This window comes from Marmota flaviventris, chromosome 9 (genome assembly GCF_047511675.1).
Source record: "Marmota flaviventris isolate mMarFla1 chromosome 9, mMarFla1.hap1, whole genome shotgun sequence".
NCBI lineage: Eukaryota > Metazoa > Chordata > Mammalia > Rodentia > Sciuridae > Marmota > Marmota flaviventris.
In genome coordinates, this window is record NC_092506.1 from 1173030 (window position 1) to 1186409 (window position 13380).

Consider the following 13380-nt stretch of genomic DNA (forward strand, 5'->3'; position numbering starts at 1 on the left):
CAGTGGAAGAGCCTTGTCTCAGGCCACAGAGGCCATTGCTTCTTAACCAGACCCATGGGACTCACAGAACCATCAACTTGAGGCCATTGTGGGGTTGGGACAAACTTCCTGGAAAAGGGGCAGGGGTTGGGCAGGACTTGGACCCTCCTAACAGTGGTCCTGGAGCCTTGTGGTTCCTCTGCCAGGGTGGCCACAGCTCCCTACCCCTACTGGGCCTTCCACCTACCAGTCTCCCTCAAGGGACCTGGGGTCCCTAGCTGGCTGACCTTTGTCACCACCATGGTGGCCACAGAGCCTCTCCACCCTGGCATACCTAGGTGGGACTCCCAGCTCCCCTGTCCACTGCATAGACCATGCCTGGCCTCACTGAGCTTGCCTGCAGAGCTCCATGTGCTGGTCTAGGCCAGGTAAGGGCTGCATGCAGAAGGGTGCTGGACGTCCTGAAGCCTGGAGCCCCTCCCCACTGCCCACCTCTCCAGGGCTTGCTGCAGACGCAGCATCATGCTGTCCTGCGCAAGCTGCTGAGCTCTCTCGACCCCATTTCCTCGTCTCCAATGGGGACAGTGCACTGCTGGCCAACTCTGAGTGTTTACCTGGTGGCAGGAGAGCCAAGGGCCCCTCTCAGTCGAGGATGGGGTACAGTGGCTGGGGTCTGTCACCACAGACCTGGAAGCTGTGGCAGAGTTCACCTGGACCTCTCACCCATGTGGGGGGCTGCCAAGGGGCCCAGCAGGGGTGACAGCTGCACCTCGTCCTTCTGCCCTCTCCGACCTACCAGGGTGGGGGCAGGTGGGGGCACAGGCAGGGTTGGGGCAGGCCAGGCTCACGTCCCTGTGGCACAGGACTCCTCCTGGGCTCCCACCTCTGCTGGGTTCCTATGGAAGCCTGAGCCGGGTGCCTGCATGGGAAGGCAACTCTGGAGAGGCTTCCCAGCAGGGAGAAGGGCGGGGGAGAGCCGGTGGGACACGGCCTGGCCAGAGACAGAGGACAGGGAAAGGAGGAGCCCACGGGGAGGCCAGAGCAGCCAGGTGTGCTCCCAGGGACTCCCAACCTCACCTGGGTCGCTGTTCTGAGGCCCTGCAGAGCACCACGTGGCCAGTGCTTGGGCCCTGCCCCACATGCTGCCAACTCCCCAGACCAGCCTTCCTGCCCAGAGTCCCACCCAGTGCCCACACGTCCGCCTTCTCAGTGCAGACAGGTCCTCCTGCCGCAAGGCTGAGCCTGTCCTTGGTGCCACTGCCCCATACCCACTTGGGGGTGTCTCCCGCTTCTGTGCTGTCCCCATCTGTTCACCTGCCCCATGTCCCTGAAGTTACACCCAGGCCCCACCTCAAGGGCCTCTACACAGCATGTTCTGAGCCCCTCCCCAGTCTGAGTAGGACTGCAGCTGCTCCCCTGAGGTCACCAAACACCAGAGTCCACACTGCCCGTGGCCCCTGCTGCCCCCATCGAGAAGCCAGCCCCTAGGGCTCTACCCTGTGGCTAAGTGCCTGCAGGCAGGGAGAGGAGCATCAAGCTGTGCCAGTCCCAGCAAGTTCTGTTTGGATGCTGAGTCCACTTCTCACAGGCCATGCTTAGAGGAGCATGGGACAGCCCCCTCCATGGGGAGGCAGTGCTGGCCACCTGCTGAACCTGGTGCCCCCTCACTGATCCCTGTCTCCTCGGGCATCCCATGACCTCAGCCCTGGCCCCTCTGCACAGCAGCTGCTGGTCCATGGCCCCGCCCCTGGGGCAGCACTGGGCAGCCCTCCCCACTGCATGGGGGCCACTGAGGTGTGAAGGGTGGGACAGGGCAGCGCCCGTGCACCACCCCCTCAGAGCCCAGCCCACCTGCACTGCTTGGAGGTCCGCCAGAGACCCAGCCTGTCCTCCACCCAGACCCTGGGCTCCCTAGGCTTGCGCAAGAGGGCCAGGGTGTGCGTGCCAGGATGTGGCAGTGCAGCTGCTGATGCCCCCTGTCCCGCAGATACCTGGTGCTAGAACACGTGTCCGGGGGGGAGCTGTTCGACTACCTGGTGAAGAAGGGGAGGCTGACCCCCAAGGAGGCCCGCAAGTTCTTCCGGCAGATCATCTCTGCGCTGGACTTCTGCCACAGTCACTCCATATGGTGCGGCCCCAGCCCGAGGCCAGTGTCCACACAGCTCCCTGGGGCACCTCCCAGGGCGCTCAGAGCCACTGTCGGGACCCCAGCACGCTGGGCCAGGATACCTCCCCTTCTCTCAGGCACACGGGTTGTCATTGGCCACCGTTGGTCCAGCTCAGGATGGGGGTTTGAGGGAGGGCTGCAGTTGGTCAAGGGCTGTCTGTGAAGCCCAGTGGAGGGTGTGGGACCTTGGCGAGCCAAGCCCGGGCCTCCCTCCCCAGCCACAGGGACCTGAAGCCAGAGAACCTACTGCTGGACGAGAAGAACAACATCCGGATCGCAGACTTCGGCATGGCGTCCCTGCAGGTGGGGGACAGCCTCCTGGAGACCAGCTGCGGGTGAGTGGTGCCCTGCGTCTCTGTCTGCGGTGGGGAGGGGCGGTGGGCAGTGGTTCTGGGCTCCAGGCCTCAGCTCCCGCAGAGCATGTGGGGATTTAGGTCGTGGGAGCTTCCTTGGGAGCCATGGGCCCGCTGGGCATCCTCCCAGGCCCGGGCTGGAGGGGAATGCCTCTGGGCGGAGCGGGGCCTGGACGGCAGGTCGGGGCCTCCGCTCGCTGACCCACCACTTTTGTCCGCAGATCCCCCCACTATGCCTGCCCAGAGGTGATCCGGGTAAGTTCGCGCTGCAGCCGGTGGTGGAAGGGGGCGGTGGGTAGGTTGGAGCGTCTCCGCCCGGCAGGGCCTGGCCCGCGCCACCCCAGCCCTGCCCGCGCCGACCCGCTGCCCTCCGCCCTCCGCCCGCAGGGGGAGAAGTACGACGGCCGCAAGGCGGACGTGTGGAGCTGCGGCGTGATCCTCTTCGCCCTGCTGGTGGTGAGCGCCCGCCCCGCCCCCGCCCCGCCCCGTGCCCGCGGGCCGCCGTGACCGAGCCTGCCTGCCCACAGGGGGCGCTGCCCTTCGACGACGACAACCTGCGGCAGCTGCTGGAGAAGGTCAAGCGCGGGGTGTTCCACATGCCGCACTTCATCCCGCCCGACTGCCAGAGCCTGCTGCGCGGCATGATCGAGGTGGACGCGGCGCGGCGCCTCACGGTGCGTCCTGCCCTCCCGGACCTCGCCTGGGGGCCCGCCCCTGCGCAGTCCCCGCCCCTTGCCGGTGGCCTGCTGGGCCGAGGAGTCACCAGGGGGCTGGGCTCCTCAGGGTGCATGGGTGACCGCACCAGTGCCTGGGCGGTTTGGGGACCAGTGATGTGCCCAGGTGTGTGGACGCTTGGGCATGTGTGCCAGGGGTGGGAGTGAGTGTGCCAAGAGTGTGTGTGCTCAGGTGTTGGAGAGTGTGTGCCAGCTGTGGGAGTTAGTGTGCCGGGTGCCATGTGTGGGTCAGGTGTGCCAGGGTTTGTGTGCCCAGGTGTGGAAGAGCGTGTGCCATGGGTGTGTGCACAGGTGTGGGAGTGAGTGTTCCAGGATTGTGTGCCAGGAGCATGTGTGCTCAGGGGTGGGAGTGAGTGTGCACAGGTGTGGGACAGCATGTGCCAGGGGTGGGTGTGCCCAGTTGTGGAAGAGTGCATGCAAGTATGTGTGCACAGGTGTGGGAGTGTGCCAGGGGTGTGCACATCCAGGGTGTGTGTGCCAGGTGTGGGAGTGAGTGTGCCCGGTGCCCTGTGTGGGTTAGTGTGTGCTGGGGTGTGCACATTCAGGGTGTGTGTGCCAGGTGTGGGTCAGTGTGAGCCAGGGTCCCTGTGCACAGGATGGGAGAACACATGCCAGATGGGTGTGCTCGGGTGTATGAGTGTATATCAGAGTGTGCGTGTACAGATATGAGAGAGCCTGTGCAGGGATGTGTGCTCGGCTGTGTGCCCAGGTGTGGGATTATACAGAGGTGGGTGTGTGCACAGATGTGAGTGTGTCAGGGCCGTTTTGCCTAGGTGTGTGTGGGCATGCCCAAGTGCTCAGGTGGGTGGCAGGCCTGTGCCTGTGTGACAGGGGAATGCTGGTGACCACTCTGGGCATCTCCCTAACTGCTGTCCTGCCTCTGGTGTCCTGGGGAAGCCCCTGGGCAGAGTGAGGCCTTCCCCGAAGGTGGCTGCATCAGGCGAGGGGCCCTCCAGGCAGGACGGCCATTGCCCATAGAGAGGAGCAAGTGCCCTCTGGGCCGGCCTTTCCAGGAGGAGGGACTGTCTCTCCCCCCCAAGCAGGCTGTCCCTGAATCTGTGGAGAAGGGCTGTAGTGGGGCTGCCTGGCCTCCTGACCACACTGCACCAGCCCTCCCTGCCACCTGGCCCTCCTGGCTTGGGCTGCTTTCCCTCTCTGCCCCTGGGATCCAGGAGAACCTGGCCTGGGCAGTTGCCTGGAGGGCTCTGCTGGCTCCTCTGCCTCCCTCCTCCCAGGCCCTGCCCTGCCAGCCCCCTCCCCTGGTGGCTCCCTCTGCACCTGGGGAGGCAGGGCAGGGGTGCTGGCCTGGGCCCCGCCCTGCCTCCCGGCTCCTGCTCTCCCTGCCTCCTAACGTGGGCGCCCCCGTACTAACTCCCTTTCTCTCTTTCCTTGTAGCTAGAGCACATTCAGAAACACATATGGTATATGTAAGTAGCTTCTCTGACCACTAACGCCCGCTTTGCCTGTTGCTGTGGCCTGTGAGGAGGGGGGGAGGGCACTGGCCAGCGTGGGCTGCCCCAGCCTTGCTGTCAGCTGTCCTGTGCTGGTGTGGCAGGACGCAGGAGGCCTGCAGGGGCTGGTCATAGAGACAGCAACAGGATTCAGGGGCCCAGATGAGGGCGGGCCTCCCACCCTCCTGGCCACCTTAGGGTGGGTGGAGTGGCCTCCAGCTGGCTGGAGTGAGTGACCCCTGGTGCTGTGTTGTCCACAGAGGAGGCAAAAATGAGCCTGAGCCAGAGCAGCCCATCCCCCGAAAGGTGCAGATCCGTTCGCTGCCCAGCCTGGAGGACATCGACCCCGACGTGCTGGACAGCATGCACTCCCTGGGCTGCTTCCGAGACCGCAACAAGCTGCTGCAGGACCTGCTCTCTGAGGAGTATGTCCTGGGTGGGCAGGAGGGGCTGGCTTGGCCATGGGCTCCACACTCCAGCTCTGGCAGCTTCGGGGAAGGTGGCCAGAGGCAGCGTCCTCCTGGACCACGGGCAGGCACACTGTCCAGGAGTGTTTGGGAGCCAACCCTCCTGGTGCCTCTCGCCCCAAACAGGGAGAACCAGGAAAAGATGATTTATTTCCTCCTCCTGGACCGGAAAGAACGGTACCCCAGCCATGAGGACGAGGACCTACCCCCCAGGAATGAGATAGGTATGAGGCCTGCAGCCCATGCTGAGTCCTGGGGCTTGCTGGAAGCCAGGGCTGACCCCTGTCTGCACACAGACCCTCCCCGGAAGCGTGTGGACTCCCCGATGTTGAACCGGCACGGCAAGCGGCGGCCCGAGCGCAAGTCCATGGAGGTGCTCAGCGTGACAGATGGCGGCTCCCCGGTGCCTGCGCGGCGAGCCATTGAGATGGCCCAGCATGGCCAGAGGTGCGTGCCTGCCCTAGGGTGCCACACCAAGGCAGCACCCTCCTAGGCTGCTCTAGACCTGGCCCCGTCTCTTCCCACTGGTCCTGAGATCTGGGCCAAGGCCACTGGCTGATCAGAACTGCACGGTGCTGGGGTTGCTAGCAGGACCGCACAGGCTGAGCTGGACTGAAATGGACTAGGCTATGCTGGGCTGAGCTAGGCTGAGCTGAGCTGGACTCAGCTGGGCTGGGCTGAGCTGGGCTGGACTGGGCTGAGGGGCTGGGCTGAGCTGAGCTGGGTGGGCTTCACTGGGCTGAGCTGTGCTAGGCTGGACTGGACTAAGCTGTGCTGGACTGATCTGAGCTGGGCTGAGATGGGCTCAGCTGAACTGGGCTGGACCAGGCAGAGCTGAGCTGGGCTGGGTGACTTGGCTGACTGAGCTGGGTTGATCTGAACTGGGCTGAGCTGGACTGGGCTGGGCTAAGCTGAGCAGAGCAGAGCAGGACTGGGCTGAGCAGGGCTGGGCTGGGCTGGGCTGAGCAGAGCAGAGCAGGACTGGGCTGAGCTGGGCTGAACTGGGCTGAGCTGAGCAGAGCAGAGCAGGGCTGAGCCGGGCTGAGCAGAGCAGGGCTGGGCTGGGCTGGGCTGAGCAGGGCTGGGCTGGGCTGAGCAGGGCTGGGCTGAGCTGGGCTGAGCAGAGCAGAACTGGGCTGAGCAGGGCTGAGCAGAGCAGAACTGGGCTGAGCAGGGCTGGGCTGGGCTGGCCTGGGCTGGGCTGAGCAGAGCAGAACTGGGCTGAGCAGGGCTGGGCTGGGCTGGCCTGGGCTGGGCTGAGCAGAGCAGAACTGGGCTGAGCAGGGCTGGGCTGGGCTGAGCAGGGCTGAGCTGGGCTGTGCTGTGCTGAGCTGTGCTGAGCTGTGCTGAACTGGACTGAACTGGGCTGAGCTGGGTTGAACTGGGCTGAGCTGGGCTGGGCTGGGCTGGTCTGTCCTGTGATCAAGCCATGTTGAAAGCTGCCAGTCCAGAAGGCTTGTCCCTCATTGATGTTTGACCCTCTGTGGGTGGCCAGTGGCAGTGTCGTGGCCAGGGATGTGGAATCTGGGGGAGTGCTGAGTGGGTGTGTGTCCCGTAGGACCCCTGGAGGGAGAAAGGGTGCCCAGAACCTGCATTGCCTGGGTGGGACGGAGCTGTGGGAGATGCTAGGTGTGGCCTCTGAGAAGGGGTCTCCAGTCTTCCCTCCCCAGGTGGGAGTCCTAGTTGTGTGAGACAGACATGGGCCTGGAGTCCCATCAGCCCTGGCTGTCATTGTTCAGCCTTGGGGTCTGGGCCAGCACCCCACTGCCCCCTCTCTCTAGTGGGCAGTGGGGTGCCGAGGGCCTCACCAGAGGAACTTGCCAGAAACTGCGGAAACACAAGGCAGCTGGGTGGCCATCAGGATAAACTGCCAGACCTCAGTGCTGGCCCCAGGCCCTCACCAGGGATCAGGGCTGGCTGGGCCTTCAGCCCCAGGGTGCCAGCCCTCAGGGTCCTCCTTCCAGTTCACCAGCTGCCAGCCTGGGGCAGCCAGGGTCTCCTCTGGTGTCCTGCTTGCTGTAGGCATGCTGCTCCTTGCAGGACCCTCCCAGCAGCCTGAGCGCATGCCTTCTGCTCTTGTGGCCATCACCTTCCCTGGGCCTTGCAGGGCAGGCTGGGGGCCAACCTGAGCCCTTCCCACCCTGCATGGCCTGAACTCCTGCCCCAACCCCCAGGCCTGGCTGCTGTGGGGTGGGACTGCCCCAGGGTTTCAGAGGCCTTTTGGCCTGGCACACCTAGCCTGCTTTAGCTTCTGGCTTGGCCTCTTGGCACTGGGCCGCAGGGGCCACTGGCCAGGACTGCAGGGGTCCTGGGGCTGGGGTGGGGGCTGGGCATCCCCGGAGGCCTGGCCACCCTGCCCAGCAGGCTGCTCAGGCAGGCTTGCTGTGGCTCCTGCCCCGTCCTCTCTCGCCGTCTCTGTGTGCTGGTCTGGGGTTGTCAGGTCATGCCCTACCTCAGAGCTGTGTGGAGGTCTCGCCCGTGTGGCCCGGGCGGCAGACGGGCCTGGCAGTGACCTGCGTGCGTGTGGCCGTGGCAGTAACTCTGTTTTCTCGCTTTGTTCCTGCTGTAGTAAAGCAATGTTCAGTAAAAGCCTGGATATCGCTGAAGCCCATCCCCAATTCAGCAAAGAAGACAGGTACACACCCTGCCCGTCCGTCCGCCCTCCCAGCCCCAGACACACAGCCCCTGCCTGGCCAGGCAGGCACAGGCAGGGCCTGGAGGCGGGGCTGGGCTGGGCTGCAGACGCTTCCTGACCCCTGCTCTCTGGGAATGGAATGTCCAGCCAGCCAAGGAAGGAGCATGGCCAGCTGTGCTGTGGCCCAGGAGGGGTGGGTTTGCTGGGGCAAGGCTGATGGCCAGCCCGGGGGAAAGACCCGCACACGGTGCGTACACAGGCCCAGGGTGGGGGGCACCACTATGCTCCCCACCCTAGGAGCCCCACGTGGCAGCAGGGAGGCCTCCCTTTTGCCGGCGCTTGGCCTTGGTCCATTGGGCCTGGCTGGCACTGGCTGCTGTGGCCCTGCTGCCCACAAGGGCTGGGATCAGCCACCCCGTTCCCCTGTGCTGGCAGGTGGTGGCTGACACCCTGGGTGGGGGCACTGCCTGCAGAGCTGCCTCCCAGAGCTCTGGCCCCTTGGGCCTCGTCCCTGTGGAGCCTGCCTGTGCCCTGGCCCCTCCCTCACCCTGCACCCCCCTCCACTGTCCTCAGGACCGCGCCTTTCCTGACGTGCCAGTTGTAGCTCAGTGTCCGGGGGCCAGGCAGGAGGCCTGCTCAGCCCCAGCCCTGCCGCAGCTCCTCTGCTCTCCTTGCGCCAGGTGGCAAGCTCCTGGCTGGCCTGGGGAGCCCGGGCCCTGAGCTTGCTTGCTCGTGGCTGCTGCCCCCAGGGCACCCCCTCTCCCTGGACACCTCCTTGGGGCCGGGCTCCCTCTCTGCACCTGGGCTTTGCCCAATGCTGGCCCAGGCAGGCTCCTGGCAGAGGGTCTCGCTGCCTCCCTCTCCCTTGGCAGTCAGGTGGGGAGACCTGCAGGTTGCTGCCACGGGGCCCTTCCCACAGGTGCCCGGGGGCCAGCTGGGAACCAGGCAAGGGCCAGGGTGGCCAGGGTGCTGGCGCCCTCAGTAGCTCCTGAGCCTAGGAGCGAGTCCTCGGTATGGGCCGGGAGGCCCTTTGCAGCCGGGCTGGCCAGCAGTGGGCACACTGGGGGCAATGTGGGATGGTCTTTTACTCTTTCCTGTCCTCTTCTCTCCTGTGGCTGCCACCCCTGCCCCCGTTTCCCTCCTCTAAGGATGGCAGGTGCCGCTGCCCAGGGGTGAGATGGCCTTTGCTTGTCCTCTCTTTTGGTGTGGTGGGGCCAAGGCCTGTGCCTGCCCTCAGGCAGCTGCTCCCCTGTGGTGGTGGACACATGGGCTCTCTGCTGTGCCTGGCCGGTCTTCAGCCAAGTGGGGCAGTGACGGTGCAAGAGGAGGGCTCTGGGCTGGCCGCAGGCGTCTCTTGTGGACATTTGTGGATGTGGAGGGCTGGGCTAGTGCCCAGCTGGTGGTCCACACACCCGTCGCTGTGACAGCTCAGCCTTGGGGTCCGTGCTCAGGCAGCAGGGGAGTGGACCCAACAGGAGGCTTGGCAAGGATGGGGCTGGACCCAGTTCACAGCAAGCCTGCACCTTGCCCCTCGTCCCTCCATCTACCCAGGGGCCTGCAGACCTTGCTGAGGCCCTCTGGGCACCTTATCCTGTGCCAGGCCTGGGCTGCTGGTGGTTCCTGTGTGTGGGGAGGAGCCCCAAGGACCCCAGCTGCACACTCGGTGCTGATGGGTGAGGTCAGCAGGGTGATCCTAGGCACAGCTGTGCATCCAGGGACCTCTTAGGGTTGGCAGGTGTGAACCAGGCCCCAAGGCCTGGGGGCTCCGGGCTGGGTCTCCAGGCCTCTTGGTGGTCCACCTGGGGAGAGGAGCAGGAGCCCCTCCTGGCCGAGTCACTGTTTTGTCCTTTGCCACCCCCAGGTCTCGGTCTATCAGTGGTGCCTCCTCAGGCCTGTCCACGAGTCCACTCAGCAGTCCCCGGGTGAGTGACCAGCCATCCTGACCTCAGCTGTGGGTCTGCCATCCCGCGTGCACAGGGCCGGTGGGGCGGGCACAGGCCGGGACTCAAGCCCGCTGGGCTGGGCTGCCTTGTGGTTGCTGCCCTTGCTAACTGCACGTTCTTCTGTTTGTGTTGTGTGTTTTCTCGTCATTCCGTTTTCTTTTGTGGCCCACCCTCCCTGGCTGCCCGTCCGTCCTGCTTGGGGTCCTGTTTGATGCTCTGATGCTGGGTTGCACGGGGCGGGTGGGGCATGTGGGCGGCTGCATGGTCACCCTGCCCGCTGGTTCTCTGCTCCCTCGTAGCCCATTAGAAAGTCCATCCTGCCCCCCCCTCCCCCCGAGCTCCCCTCCACGGCCTGCCCCCTGGCCGCCTCCCTGGAGTCTGAAGCTTGCCGGAGCACCTCGCGGCCTGGACCTGTCCTCCCTCCACAGGCCGCCCCACGGCCCAACCCCAAGACCCAGACCTTGCCGTGCAAGGCCAAGCTCACCGACAAGCCACTACAGGGCACCACGTCCAGTCCACTCCCCGCCTGCGCCCAGGCCCAGCCTCCTGTCGCCAGCCTCAGCCCCCCGCTGGCCTTGCCCCCAGGCCCCCTGGCCCTGCCACCCCCTGCCCGGCTCCCTCCCGCTGGGACTGAACCGAACACCAAATCTGTCCCCACCATACAGGTGACCCCTCACCCCTCGCCGAGGGGCAGTCCCCTCCCTACCCCCAAGGGGACGCCCGTCCACACGCCAAAGGAGAGCCCAGCCGGCACGCCCAACCCCACACCGCCATCCAGCCCAAGCGTTGGAGGGGTGCCCTGGCGGACACGGCTCAACTCCATCAAGAACAGCTTCCTGGGCTCTCCCCGCTTCCACCGCCGGAAACTTCAAGGTCAGAGCCAGCACCGGCCAGGGCAGGGGACCAGGGCAGGGGACAGCTCCAGGCCTGCCCAGCCCTATTGGAGTTGCCTGCAGACAGATGGCAGGGTCTGGGGGCTGCTCTGCAGCCTTGGTGCCCTCTCAAGTCTGCCCTCGCCCCATCCCAGCTCCTCCCCTCACGCTCCCCACTGTACCCAGTGTCCGCTGCCTTCTTGGGGGGCTCTTCTACCAGAAGCTGTGGCAGCAGCCACGCTGCCCGAGGCTCCCCTCACACAGGCTGGGCCAGCACCTCTGGGTGTCGGCATCGCCAGCTGTCAGCTGCAGCTGCCTGAGCCCAGGGAGGAGGATCGGCTGCCACGGGTGGTGGGCAGTGCACAGGCCCTGCACGGTGCTGGGTGGCCAGCTGGGTCTGGGCTGGTTGGAGGCTGAAGGAGACACAGCTCGACTTCAGCACCAGAGGCTGGACAGCTCCCTGCAGGCTGAGGGCTGGTGGAGGTGATGGGGGAGCTGGGGCAGGGGCTGAGCCTCTCTCTCCCTCTTCTTCCCTTGTGTGCAGTTCCCACACCCGAGGAGATGTCCAACCTGACCCCGGAGTCCTCCCCAGAGTAAGTGGATCCTGGAGGTCTCCTGGCACTGGACACCAGACCAGCTGGGGAGGGACTTGGGAGACCCTTCCCCAGGGCAGGTGGGGTCCTTCTCGAGGCGGCCCTGCTTCTTCCCCTGGTCCCACTGCAGGCAGGGCCCGACTGGGGCTGCTGAGTCTCACCTTGGGCCCCACTGGGGTGAGGTGTGCAGGGGGTGCACTGTGCTTCCCAGGGCCTGGGGGATCGTAGGCACAGTCGGGTCTCAGGAAGTCGGGCTTTGCTGAGGAGGGATAGCTGCAGGAGGCAGGGCCCAGCAGCAACATGGAGGACCTAGCAGGCTGGGTAGGAGCTTGGGGACAATGGAGTGGGCAGAGTGAGACCTGGCCCTGGCCCTCTTGAATGCTGAACTTGAGGAAAGGACACCCAGGCAGGCAGAGCCATGGCCACCCTGCAGACACCAGGTGCCTGTATGGCACATCCCATGGTGACGCCTGTGAGCGTCGAATCCTCTCTTTGTCCTTCTCAGTGGCCTCTACTGGTCAGCTCTCTGGCCACTGCTGATGTACATGTGTGGAAGTGCTGCGTGACTCTTGTGCAGTGCTGCTGCAGAGCACACCTTGGTGGGGGTCTTGTGGCCTCTGCGTACAATGGTGGTGGGGACAGCCTGGTCAGAGCGAGGGGAAAGACTTATCCTGCCATTGGTGCTCAGTAAGGAACCCCGGGAGGCAGCCTGCTCTGTGCTAAACCCTCTGGGAGCGGCGTATGCAGGGGAGCCGTGGACTTTCTGTCACGTTGTGGCGGAGGCACGGTGGCCAGCGGGTGCCGGGGAACCCTGTTTGGTTCTGCTGTCAGTTGGGCTGCTGCCAAAAGCTTTCAGCCTCAGACTTGCAAGTCTTCTGTGTTTTGGAAAAATTGGAAGAAAGCCCCCACAGCCTGACTCCAGTGCACCAACCCGCTTCCTCTCTCGCTGGTGGGGGCCCTCGGAGCCTCATCCCCTCCCAAGGGCCTGAGCAGATGCAGTGGCCCCCAGGCTCAAGACGCCGTCACCTCCTCCGTACTGAGGACTTGCTCCCTGGCTGCCGCCAGCCCAGGTTGTTCGTGGCTTCCAGAGACAACACGAGGACGGCCTTGTGAAGACTGGAGAATTCTCTCCTCGTGGGAAGCCTGTGTGTCAAGCCAGGCCCACTTCCTGAGGGGGTGGTCTGTCTCCCTGCGTTCACTGATCTAAGTGCTGTTCTCATCCCCAGACGCCTGGTGTCCACACCCAGGCTGGACGATATGGCCCAGCCATGCGGACATGAGAGCTCCAGCAAAACCACCCCGGCCCACTCAGGCCCCTCTGGTCATTGGGCTTCTTTTAGACAGGGGACCCTCTGTGCCAGACGCCACACCACAGAACCCAAAGTCCATGACCTCAGTTGTGATTCTCTGTCTTCCTTGAAGGAGGGGCGTCAGAAACCCATCTGTGTCTTCCCGTCTGCTCTGTAGGAGGCCCTGAGTGCCCCTGGTCTTCAGGCCCTGACGTGGGTACTGGGCATGGTCAGGCCAAGAGCTTACTCAGAGAGCTTCAAACAAGATGACCGTGGGCTTTGGGCAGCAGGAGCACGAAGGGGCTGGGTGGGAACATGGCGCTCAAAAGTCATGCTGAGCCTCAGGCCAGCCCAGGGCGGGTGCTGCCCGCGCAGGTCCTCCTGCCCTTGCTGCCCCCCCATCTGCCCTGGGCCCAGATGCTGGCAGTGGCATGGGGGTACCTCCCTCCTGCCACCAGCCTCTGCACTGCCACCCCAGCCTGTGTGGGTGCACTGGATGTGTCTGCCCTACGGCTGCCGGTGTGCAGGCTGGCGGTCACTGGGGAGAGGAGCCCACTGTGGTGGTGTGCAGGCTGGGGGTCACTGGGGAGAGGTCCCTGCAAGCTCAGCGACTCCTGGTTTCCAGGGCGGGAGCCTGGATGTGCCCCACTGGGCACTGAGGTGGTGTCGCCTGGATGTGCCCCACTGGGCACTGTGGTGGTGTCGCCTGGATGTGCCCCACTGGGCACTGTGGTGGTGTCGCCTGGATGTGCCCCACTGGGCACTGTGGTGGTGTCGCCTGGATGTGCCCCACTGGGCACTGTGGTGGTGTCGCCTGGATGTGCCCCACTGGGCACTGTGGTGGTGTCGCCTGGATGTGCCCCACTGGGCACTGTGGTGGTGTCCCAGGGCACTGGG

The 13380-nt window shown here is 65.1% G+C and overlaps 1 protein-coding gene across 2 annotated transcripts in view; it reads left to right on the forward strand.

The window, feature by feature from the left end:
• Positions 1-13380, forward strand: part of Brsk2 (BR serine/threonine kinase 2) — a 51812-nt gene that overhangs the window by 31423 nt on the left and 7009 nt on the right. For both annotated transcript variants that reach the window (XM_027953576.2, XM_027953572.2), the window contains exons 4-15: positions 1967-2107; positions 2365-2481; positions 2721-2754; positions 2887-2955; positions 3027-3173; positions 4629-4660; positions 4945-5109; positions 5278-5375; positions 5448-5598; positions 9648-9708; positions 10395-10602; positions 11146-11194. In XM_027953576.2, the coding sequence (XP_027809377.1) occupies positions 1967-2107; positions 2365-2481; positions 2721-2754; positions 2887-2955; positions 3027-3173; positions 4629-4660; positions 4945-5109; positions 5278-5375; positions 5448-5598; positions 9648-9708; positions 10395-10602; positions 11146-11194 (1272 nt within the window). The remainder of the gene's footprint in view (positions 1-1966; positions 2108-2364; positions 2482-2720; positions 2755-2886; positions 2956-3026; positions 3174-4628; positions 4661-4944; positions 5110-5277; positions 5376-5447; positions 5599-9647; positions 9709-10394; positions 10603-11145; positions 11195-13380) is intronic.